Consider the following 12,500-nt stretch of genomic DNA (forward strand, 5'->3'; position numbering starts at 1 on the left):
AAGAAAGTAGTCCCAAATAAAGACATAGTCTGAAACAATAGAATACAACGTGGCATAAAAGACTCTCTTACCCACAATCCCCTGTGATGCATTATTGTTGCTTTCCTCAACAGATCTCCTACAAAGCCCTAAGCTCCTTCGACACAGAGTTTGACCTGTCCAATCAGAGCGGCAAGGTGTTCAAACCGGCCAATGAGACAAACCACGTGTTCACCGGCCTCTACCCAGGCTCCACCTACTCCTTCACAATAAGAGCCTCAACTGTTAAAGGCTTCGGCCCTCCGGTCATCACCCAGTTCACCACCAAGATCTCAGGTGTGTGTCCTTCAAAATAACACTGACAGGAAGTTCAGGCAACAACCAAAGGGGTCTACCGGGCTCAGAATCAGGGGCCCTTAACCACTGCAGAGCATCTTAATTGGAGCTCAGTCCCACAATCTCTTTGTCCTGAATGGATCCTAATGTGCAGGCTTTTATTATTTTAAATATTTCCAGGTTTTGTGGTTTCCTGTTGTATTTTGTTCACTGTGTGCAGAATTTTTGCCTTGTTGGATCATTTGCATTTTATTCGAGTAAATATTGGTTCTGTGATCCGTATTAAAATAATCAGATTTATGTAATAGATACGCCGGCATCGAGACTTCCTCTCGCTCAGACCCGGTGTAAACTCACCTCTTCAGGAGCAGGCGAGCATCAAACTCTGTTCATAATCGCTGATCAAGGCTGTCAGAGCCCAACGTTGAAACAAATTATAATTTTTTTGAAACCATCTCAAAAACTCATAAAATGAGGTACAAAATACAATGGTGGCGTAAATGTACGTATTCTAACGGCATCGCACAGTGGCTCGACAGCACCCAATAAACTCTGTGATATGTGATATGTATGAAAATTGGTACACACGTGTATCATGACATGACAGACAAAAAAGCCAACAGGAAGCCGGCCATTTTAAATTTACTTGTCATTTTTGCCGTGTTGTATTTTAGAGAACTCATCCTAGGGAACTGATTGGATTGACTTCAGATTTGGTCAGTATGATCTAAAGTCCGTTAAAATTAAAAGTTAAGCTGTGTGTGAGTGTGCGTTGAATGGCATGTCCGTTGTTTGGTGTTGAATTTCAACGATTCGCTATGAAACAGGAAGTTGTTGTAACTCCTGTGTCGAATCTCAACCAAACTTCAGACGTTTGGTGCTGTGAGGGCCAATCATCATCGCTGCTTGCATCGTTCAATTGTTTTATTTTTAACTGAGTCAGAAGGCTTATAACCTGTAAGACTGGAATCTGAAAGGAAGCCCTCAGATGAGTCTTCCCCAGCGTCCAGGAGTGTTGCAGAGCTGTAGGCAGCACACAGTGGATGGTTCTTGGTTCTTTTCATAATGAAGGTTCTGCTGACCGCTGGGTTCTCTCTGCACTCTGTGTTCCTCCTCAGCTCCTCTGATGCCGGCGTACGACCAGGAGTCTCCTCTCAACCAGACCGACTCCACCGTCACCGTTCTGCTGAAACCGGCTCAGAGCCGAGGAGCTCCAGTCAGGTAACACACTCACACACACACACTGTTTAAATATTCAGCAGCATCAATCTTCCACTTCATAAAGTTTTCATGATTCAAACGTTAAACATTAAAACACGACATGAAGCACTTAGAAGAAGAAACTGGAACTAAAATAACCTGTCAAATCAAAATATTCAGTTTATGTTTTTCATTCATTTTACTCAGTGTGTGCAATATAATCACACTTGTGTGTATTTATATCATTAAATTAATGAAATAATAAATAAATAGATGGATAATTTCACTCTACTGTCCTGTGTAGTCTGAAAGACGATAAAGTTGGTCTTTATTAAATGTTAAATATCTGAACAGCAGCACAGACACACGGAGGTTACGAACATGTAACATTCAGCTGTTAATGTGTGAGTGATAGTTATAGAAATGAATCTTATATATTTAAATGATCTCCACAAAGTAACATTAGAGAATATGAGCAGTGTGTGAACTATACCATGGTGTTTGGGGAGCTCACTTTTTTGGGGGGTTGGGGGGGCTTTCTTGTGACTGTGACAGAAATGAATGGCGTTGACTCGGCGTGCAGACGAAGAAAGTTAGTTTTTCTGCTCTTTGACTTAAAGTTTAGAATTTTGCGCCACTTCGATGGTGATGGTGAGAACAGCATGTATGTCGGAATCTTTATTAAATTCGATCAATAAGAGCCTAATTTTACACATGATACATGAGGATGAAGTTGCAGTAAAATAGAACAACAGCACGTTTTAGAGATCTCAAATATTACACAAACCATGTTTTCAGGGGAGTTCATTAAGTCCTAACTCCTCCTGGATCACCTGTTGTTCCCATCCTGGAAATAAGTGATTGAAACAGACAGCATTGTTGTTCTGTACATACAGTGACTATAATGCATCATATAACTTATAAACTAATTATTTTACTTCAATTCACAGAGACACACAGCAGGAAGAATTATAACCATATAAAATGGTTTATTTCTACGTATTGAGTCTACTTGAAAAAGAAAATTCAGCTGTGTTTTTCTGAATTAACGAGAGACCTCCAGCGCTGTGTTTGTATACGAGCAATGAAGCTGTGTTTGTGTACAAGCTGTCCGTGCCCAGGCCCAGCTCGCAGCCCCCCTTCAGTCTAACAGCAGGTTGCCCCTCTTCACCCTGGAGCTCTGCTGGAGAACCAGAAGGAGATCGGTGAGGTCCGTGCCCAGTGTCTAATCTCGGCTGTCCTCGGGTGTCCACACCCCTGGGTGCAGGGACACTGGAGTTCGGCGTTCGGGGTGTGCCTGGCAAGGGACGTGACCCACACTTGTTAATAAAGTGAAACCTGATCTGGAGGCTCGACACCAGAACGACAGCTGCACACATCTTGACCCCTCCACTCTATTGTCCCCCTTGAACAGTACAACATGCCCACGGTTCCTACCCCAGTATGTAACCTGAGACAGAGTCTATAATAATACACTGCAGGAGGATCCGGTCCCTTCATGGCTGAAACAAGGAACTTTTTATCATTCCAACACAAGGCTGTACAACGGAAGTTCATTCAATTTATAGAATCACATACAATAAATCAATATATAGAGTTATATATATCCATAATTTAAGGAAATAATTCAGCAGGTCACCTTTTGAATGTGCAACAACAAGATAGTGACAATAAAACGGATGCACAATAATTATCTGTACAGATTATTTATCAGCCAATTATATAAATTATCTGGAACTTTACTAGAAAAAATAAATGAACATCTGAAATCCAAATTGTTGCTTGTTGTTGTAAACAACAGTGATATCGGTTAGATTTGATTATAACAGAGTTATATAAGATTAAATCTCAGCCTTTCTTGCCCCCAGGGGCAACTCCATGTTATGAACTTCTTTTAAAAATACAAAAATGTGAAATTATTAGTTATCTTATTGGTATCGGCCATGAGGAGCAGCTAATTATTGGTTATCATATCAGTGCATCCCTAATCTTTTGTTTGAGCACCAAGCATCATCAGCACTTGCACAGAATCCGCCTCCTCTCGTCCTGACATTATCCAGGAGCAGCCTTAAAGGGGAACGTCGGCAGATTTTTACCCTAGTCTTGATTACTAGAGGTCACCGAGTACTGTCGATAAGAAAAAGAACGACCAGAATTGGCGCTAGTAAACTGGAGATCCTGCAGCTAATGGCCAGAGCTCCCAGTTAGTTATAATACACTTTTTGGGGGCATATCCTAAAGAATGCCACAAGACTAGGGTAAAAATCTGCCGAAGTTCCCCTTTAAGTCCAACCTGGATCGGCATGGCTCCTATCTGGGTCTCTTCCTCTCCTCTTGGGGCTACAGCACCCACTGCTGATGTGCTGGTCCCATTTGGTGGATCTCTCTGGGTGGATCGTCCACAAGGGCTGTTTAATCCGAACCCCTGCATGTTACTGTCTGAGCGGTTTGAAGGAGCTACCCTTCTGGTCTGTCTGTCACACAGTCTACTGATCAACCACAGCAGTGCTTCAGTGTGTGTCGTTGGAGACTAGATACAGGATGTGGGTTTGAGACTGCTGGACGAATCTCTTTCATTCAACAAAACAAAGCTGAGTTTTTCTTTTGCATGAAATTATGACAAAGAAAATTGGATAAATTCTGTTACGTGAATGCAGTGCTCTTCTGTAGTCTACAGCCCACATCTCGATTCCCCGGCTGCTCCGGCTGCATGTGGAAGTGTCTTTGAGCAAGAAACTGAACCCTGAACTGCTCCTGATGCTGCGTTTGAATGTGTATGAATGGATTAGTTTCTGTTTGTGAAGACAAGAAAGGTGCTATACAAGTACAGACCGTTATATATATATATATATATATATTAGTGCTGTCAGATTAACGCATTATTAACGGCGTTAACGCAAACCCATTTTAATGGTGTCAATATTTTTATCGCGAGAATAACGCCTAGCACAGTTTTTTAACATGCTGTTGCAACAACTAGTAACGTTAGAAAAACTACAACACCACACTGGATCTAGCTAGACCGGAAACAGAACAACAGGCACGCCGCACACACTTGTTTAAGAGTAGTAGACGTTACGTTTTGAGTGGATGGCGAGCGCGAGACGCCGAAATGGATGGAGTCCTTGTTGTCTGAAAATGTCAACAGGCTTGTCTGTTTGAGTAACTGGCTCAAAGCAAAGAAGTAGTAGGCTTACCTATTACTGGTAACCGTTACTGTTCATTCTTTCTGAAATAAGAGGCTGGGTTGAGCCTCTGGTGAATAAAGAGCAATTCAATTCAATTCAATTTTATTTGTATAGCGCCAATTCATAACAGAAGTTATCTCAGGACACTTTTCAAATAGAGCAGGTCTAGACCGAACTCTTTAAAAGCAGCAGCCTGACTGCTATGTTCAAAGCAAACTTGAGAAAAGTATTACAGTTTTTCTCCATTGGTTTGGCTCATTTCTTGAAACAGAAATTACATTCTCAAAACAACATGGACAAACCTCCAAACCACTTGGCAATTGTTCACAACAGAATTGAATTTCTCATTGATTTCATCACATTGCAAATGTCTTAGTACATATTTGCAAATTATTAAGTACAGTTAGCCTACAGTTAGCACAGTTAGCCTACATTTAGCACAATTTCCAAGTGAATAGATCCTGTTGATCTAAACTGATTGATTGATTCTCAGTCTAATGGTTGTTCCCTCCAAAACATTTCATTCTAAAAGTCATCACATGCAAAATAGTCGGTTCAATTGTCAAAATTAGTCAACATAATCATATCAACATAAAACCATGAATACCATATACTGTATTTATTTACAGCACTGTAGGCTACATATCATTGTCCTTGTTTTTGTTTATGTGTTTATATTAGAGTATATTATGCTTTATGCATTTTCTTTTTACTCTGATATGGAGGTTACTTTATGTGTGTGAATAAAAATGGCTACCTTTCCTTGGCGATGTCAAATCTTAGAGGCTACTCTTACCCTAAAATCCTGTTTTTTTATTTTTATTTTTTCCGTTTTATACAAAATTGTATTCTGTTAGCTAGACAAAAAAAACTAGTAACCATTGTCAGTGAAGGACTGGGCTAAGACTGAGAGGTGGACATGAGGGATATTTCAATGGTCCTCTGCCATAGTGACAAAACATTTAAACATTTTGACTTGCAGTGCTCACTCAATGCCAAAGGGACGATGCATTTTGGGGGCACTGACTATTTATATGAGAAAGGAATTTAGTTTTGACACATGAGTGAACTGTTTTGGGAGAGATATGAGCTTTTGCAGGTGAACCATGGGGTTGTGCTGAACCATCCAGGTTATTTTGGCAAAAGCACCAAGAGTGTTGAGAACCTCCGGTCTGTTTCGAGAAATGAGCCAAAGCAATTGAGAAGGATCGTTTGCCTTTTGGTGGCACTGACTATTTCTACAGGAAAGGAATTTAGTTTTGAAGCATGAGTGAACAGTTTTGGGAGAGATATGAGCTTTTGCAGGTGAGCTATGGTGTTGTGCTGAACTGTAAGACTGTTTTGCCAAATGATCTTAGAGTTCTGAGAATGTAATTTCTATTTCAAGAAATGAGCCAAACCAATGGAGAAAAACTGTAAGCCATGGTTTAACTGCACTATAGGCAGAGTCCTAGTTTACCTTACATGTGCACTTTGTAATTTTATTTTGTATCGCCCTGTTTTGATCCCTTAGAAAGGGCTGTTGAAGGGGCTGTTTGGGTGACAAAGTATTTGTTTCACCCTTTTATTGATGGACAGTGTTACATTGTGTGAGAGATTATTTGCTCCAAGTGAGAATGTTAGTGTGAAATTGAACACTACAGTATATGCCAATGTTGTTTTCAATAAAAACAACATTTGCACAAAGCAAGCTGATCCACTTTCCCATGTTGATAAGAGCATTAAAATGAGAAAAAATAATGGGACAAAAAGAAATCAAGGGACATTTAGAATAGATAAAAATGTGCGATTAATTGCGAGTTAACTATGACATTAATGCGATTAATCGCGATTAAATATTTTAATCGTTTGACAGCACTAATATATATGAATGTATATAAATAGGAAACTACTGTATATTCAAAGTAAAGTATGTTGTTTTGTCATTTTATTTTTTACACCAGAATTTAAATATATGTCTAAAACATTAATGTAGATAATTACAAACTTAACACACACACAAACCAATGCTCTGGTAAATCTCTGTCGCCGCGCCCCAGAGGGAGGTGGTATCCGCAGTAACAGTCGTCATGTCAACAGCTGTCTGCTCTCCGTCGTCGGGCTGTAACAAGGGATTTGGTTAATTAACGATCAGCAGGCGGGGCTAATCAGAGCCTGCTGCTAACACTGAGGATTAAAAGGGGATTAACAGCTAATGTGTCAATCACACACACACGCACACACACACACACACACACACTGAGAGCTCCCTGTGCTTTCAGTCAGAAACACAAAGATCTTATTTATTAACTGACACTTTCACACAATACGTAACAATAAGAGCGTGTAAGATGGTCTCCTCGTGTGGAAAAAGCTCTTTTTAATGATTAGTCTGTCAAACATCAACTCAGAACTAAAACCAACAAGACTTCAGACGTAAAGCCGTTTATTACATCAAATATATATAAAACAGGAAGTTTGTCACTTTATTCTCCCAGATGGGAAACAAAAACACTAAAATAATTCATCTACATACAAATACACTAAACCATAATACAACAACATCAATGCCAAAAACCATTTACAAGGTGCTAAAATAGGGTGCTAATAAGATGCTAATAGAATAAAATGACATGTGCAGATTGAGCAGGGATATTGCACAAGGATCCTGGGAACTATCAGGACTACGGTCAGACCTGCTCTGTTTGAAAGAGTCCTGAGGTGACTGCTAAAAGACCTTGAATGAACATTAAATCTTACAATCAACTTAATGACAAACATAAACTATAAAAGAGAAAAACATAAACAATCATTAACAGGATGAGTGAAGCTTAAAAACTGATTTCTGTTAACTGATCAATAACAGTAAGAATTGCATGTTTTCATGGCTCCATACACTTCAGAGCATGTTGGAGTGGAACCTTCTGTTGGCTGTCTGCTGCCATGTGTGTGTGTGTGTGTGTGTGTGACTGTAAATTATATTTTAATTGACTGTACTGATTAGGGATGTGAATCCCCACCACTGAGGCCGATTCGATACACATCTCGATACGCTGCCAGCGATACGATACATTAACGATACAGTGGAGCCCCCTGCCGATACGATGCGATATGATTCACCTCTGTTCACGATGCGATGCGATTCATTAATGATTTGACAACGATTTGACTTTATACAATGCGAAAAGAAAAAAAAAAATGTATTTGATACTTGACTGTTTTCTATAAAGCAAACCAATAAATCCAACTTAAAAAGAAGATGCAATTCAATATGGTACAGACAGAGAACATTAATAACTAATAATAAACACTAAATCATAAACAAAAACAATTTTTTTCATTACATGTGTTTTTAATTTCATTCTCTACTTATACAACACTAAATGTATTGTATTTGGGGAATTTCTTTTTGGCCTCTTAATAAAAAATAAACAAAACAAACAGTCCTTTTCTCAGGTCCTTTTACTAATAGTGTTCTCTGTCTGTAATTTCACAATGTTTTACAAAACACAATTTGGAAAACATTGTGCAAATAACTTCATCATAGTGCAATGTCCATACTACTGCTGCCAGACTGATGTGCTTGAGCTGACACTCTTCTAGTTGGCTAACTGAGCAGTGAGAGCAGAAATCACTGAGATTCATACGACAATATAACAGTTAAACAAAAATAAACAATTGCAACTGCTTACAAATGTAAGTGTAAAGAACTGACAGCCACAGCAACTGTAAACATCACTCACACTGAGGTATATCAACTAGAGGTCTTTCTTTTCAAAGTGCAAAGTCCACACTGCTCCTGCACTATTGTGTGTCTTCCAAGGTACGCTTAATATCTCCTCTTCACCTGTTGTGTCGCTTCCCTCCATTTTTTCTGTTTACTAACTAACTGGGTCTGTGACGCCGCTCAAAAAGATAGTGATGGTGCGTTCAAGGCGCCTCGAAAACACGGGTGCAGAGGAGATAAACTATGCAATAATCGATGTAACCATGGGTTTTACCGATGCAGACACGCAAAGAAGGATACATTGCGCATTTAGCCGGCAGTTGTTTCCGATGCACACTGAAGCTACCGGTGCACTCGCATCGCAAACGTCTGTCTCGGACCACCGATTCAAATCGGTGAATCTCTCCATCCCTAGTACTGCTAGGACGCTGATCTTCTACCTTTTTTTTTTTTTGTATTGAGTAAGTATTTTTTGGGGCTTTTATTGCCTTTATTTGATAGGACAGCTGAAGACAGACAGGTAAGGGAGAGAGTGGATGACACGCAGCAAAGGATTCAAACCCCGGGCCGCTGCAGCAAGGACTGAACCTCGGTACATGGGTCGCCAGCTCTACCTCCTGAGATAACCGGGCACCCCTGATCTTCTACCTTTAACCAGCTCACTTCTGACACGTTGTTTGCTGATTGCTCTGAGCCACCGTAGATCGCTGAGTAAAGTTAAATACATGTAGACACGCACACACAGACACACACACACAGACACACACACACACACACACACACACACACACACACAACTGCTCGTGGACAACGTGAGAGAGAAGAAAAGAGACTGAAAAGAGGAAAATTGATCATTTCAAGCGGCGAGAGATTTATGTTTTTCTTTTCATGCAGGAACAAGACAGGAGCTGTGTGTGTGTGTGTGTGTGTGTGTGTGTGTGTGTGTGTCACCGTGTATGTGTGTGTCACTGTGTGTGTGTGTGTGTGTGTGTGTGTCACTGTGTCTGTGTGTGTGACGTGCAGTGTGTTAATTGACATGATGTAAAATCCATCAGATTGAACAGATGCTGCTCAGAGATATGATTTCATGTTTGTTTATATTTAACTTTGCTTTTGTCTCTTCACTAACACACACACACACACACACACACACACACACTATACAGCGGCCACAGATCGTGGGACAAAAGGTATTGCCGCGGGCAACCTGTAGCTGTAATCAGATTACTGTCACACACACACAAACGCATGTGCTGCGATGTGAGCGTGAAGAAATGTGATTGGAGCCGGTTTGTCAGAGACAGATAATGGAGAGAGAGAGAGAGACAGAGAGAGAGAGACAGAGAGAGAGAGACAGAGAGAGAGACAGGTTAGGAGGTGTAAAAATGATTGAATCTGTTTCTGTAAACAATACACACACTGCAGTGTGTGTGTGTGTGTGTGTGTGTGTGTCCTCCTTTAGTTTCCTGTCCAGCAGGAAACGTGACGATACTGCAGTTTCACCATCCACACCCTCCCTGTGTGTGTGTGTGTGTGTGTGTGTGTGTTAGAGTGCGTTAGTTACAGTGTGTGCGTTACAGGGTGTGTGATGTATGACTTCGGTCCTGAATCTGGTTCCTGTAAAAAACACCACTATTGTTCTCCGCATCCCTCAGGACACAAACACTGTTGAAAACTGGCTGTGTTGAGTTCAGGTTCACCTCAGTGTTTCTGTGAAGAACACACACACACACACAGTGTGAACTCTGACACCAGCTGGTGGAAATCAGTCTGCTAACTGACCCTCTGCTACTGTCCAGTCTTTGGTGTCACCAAAGTCAGATTGTGGAATTTTTACGGCGTCAGTATAACAGACGGTATACTTTACTTTCAGTCAGTAGATTTTACCTACAGTCGGTAGATTTTACGTACAGTCGATAGATTTTACGTACAGTCGGTAGATTTTACGTACAGTCTGTAGATTTTACCTGCAGTCGGTAGATTTTACCTGCAGTCGGTAGATTTTACCTACAGTCGGTAGATTTTACGTACAGTCTGTAGATTTTACGTACAGTCTGTAGATTTACGTACAATCGGTAGATTTTACGTACAGTCTGTAGATTTTACGTACAGTCGGTAGATTTTACCTACAGCCGGTAGATTTTACGTACAGTCGGTAGATTTTACGTACAGTCTGTAGATTTACGTACAATCGGTAGATTTTACGTACAGTCGGTAGATTTTACCTACAGTCTGTAGATTTTACCTACAGTCGGTAGATTTTACGTACAGTCTGTAGATTTACGTACAGTCGGTAAATTTTATGTACAGTCGGTAGATTTTACCTACAGCCGGTAGATTTTACGTACAGTCGGTAGATTTTACCTACAGTCGGTAGATTTTAAGTACAGTCTAGATTTTACCTGCAGTCGGTAGATTTTACCTACAGTCGGTAGATTTTACGTACAGTCAGTAGATTTTACCTACAGTCGGTAGATTTTACGTACAGTCTGTAGATTTTACCTACAGTCTGTAGATTTACGTACAATCGGTAGTTTTTACCTACAGTCGGTAGATTTTACCTACAGCCGGTAGATTTTACGTACAGTCAGTAGATTTTACGTACAGTCTGTAGATTTACGTACAACCAGTAGATTTTACGTACAGTCGGTAGATTTTACGTACAGTCTGTAGATTTACGTACAATCGGTAGATTTTACCTACAGTCGGTAGATTTTACGTACAGTCGGTAGACTTTACGTACAGTCTGTAGATTTGACCTACAGTCGGTAGATTTTACCTACAGCCGGTAGATTTTACGTACAGTCTGTAGATTTTACCTACAGTCGGTAGATTTTACGTACAGTCGCTAGATTTTACCTACAGTCGCTAGATTTTACGTACAGTCGCTAGATTTTACGTACAGTCTGTAGATTTTACGTACAGTCGGTAGATTTTACGCACAGTCTGTAGATTTTACCTACAGTCGGTAGATTTTACCTACAGTCGGTAGATTTGACCTACAGTCTGTAGATTTTACCTACAGTCGGTAGATTTTACGTACAGTCTGTAGATTTTACGTACAGTCGCTAGATTTTACGTACAGTCTGTAGATTTTACGTACAGTCGCTAGATTTTACGTACAGTCTGTAGATTTTACGTACAGTCGGTAGATTTTACGTACAGTCGGTAGATTTTACCTACAGTCTGTAGATTTTACGTACAGTCTGTAGATTTTACGTACAGTCGGTAGATTTTACGTACAGTCGGTAGATTTTACGTACAGTCGGTAGATTTTACCTACAGTCTGTAGATTTTACGTACAGATATATAGATCAAAGTAATCAGCATTCTGGTCTTCAGTCTGAATCTAAAATCCCTGCCAAAATGAAACTTTGATGAAGCTCCATAATGGACGTCGTCAGGCAGCTTTACATCTCCGTGATAACGAGGATTGTTTATGGGACAACTCGTCCTCTCCTCCGTCACACAGACTTTCGATTTTTCTTTGTCCTTCACGGCACCAACTCTTCTTCTGTCTTTTCTATTATAATCACTTTACAAACAGAGAAAATTCAGATTTTTCATTGCGAACTGCTGATTGTTTCCATTTGTTTTCTGTCTTTGTCCTTTGCTCACATACACAGTTTAGTACCTGCAGACAGTTTAATGTCAGACTGTTGTAAAGTTACAGCCTCTACATACAGAGAGAGTTCATAAAACTGAAGGAGAGAGTGATGGAGGAGAGGCAGAGCTGACCTTTCTGTGCAGCTGAATAATGAACCAACAGATGGAGCAGCTTTATGTGTCGGCTTGTATGTGAATAGAAACCTCCAACAATGTCGCCCCTGAGAACTAAAAGCTTCAACTCTGAAAACTCTTCGTATAGTTTATGACTTTATACCATCAGAAACACACTGTTAGAAAACTACAGCTGATGTTTTCCCTTTCAACCTGTGTGTCTGCAGTAAGTACCAGGTGGTGGTGGAGGAGGAGCGCCCCCGCAGGCAGAGGAGAGGTACTGCAGAGATCCTGCGCTGTTATCCGGTGCCCATCCACTTCCAGAATGCCACGCTGCTGGACTCACAGTATTACTTCAGCGCAGAGCTGCC

General features: G+C 40.5%; 1 protein-coding gene across 1 annotated transcript in view; it reads left to right on the plus strand.

Moving 5' to 3' along the window:
* The window catches only part of LOC127355195 (receptor-type tyrosine-protein phosphatase mu), a 137,154-nt gene that overhangs the window by 74,159 nt on the left and 50,495 nt on the right, over positions 1-12,500 (plus strand). Inside the window, exons 13-15 of the mRNA XM_051385797.1 lie at positions 114-315; positions 1,434-1,536; positions 12,357-12,500. The exon at positions 12,357-12,500 is cut by the window's right edge and continues 38 nt beyond it. Of these exons, the coding sequence (XP_051241757.1) occupies positions 114-315; positions 1,434-1,536; positions 12,357-12,500 (449 nt within the window). The remainder of the gene's footprint in view (positions 1-113; positions 316-1,433; positions 1,537-12,356) is intronic.

The sequence above is a fragment of the Dicentrarchus labrax genome, unplaced genomic scaffold, assembly GCF_905237075.1.
Source record: "Dicentrarchus labrax unplaced genomic scaffold, dlabrax2021, whole genome shotgun sequence".
NCBI lineage: Eukaryota > Metazoa > Chordata > Actinopteri > Moronidae > Dicentrarchus > Dicentrarchus labrax.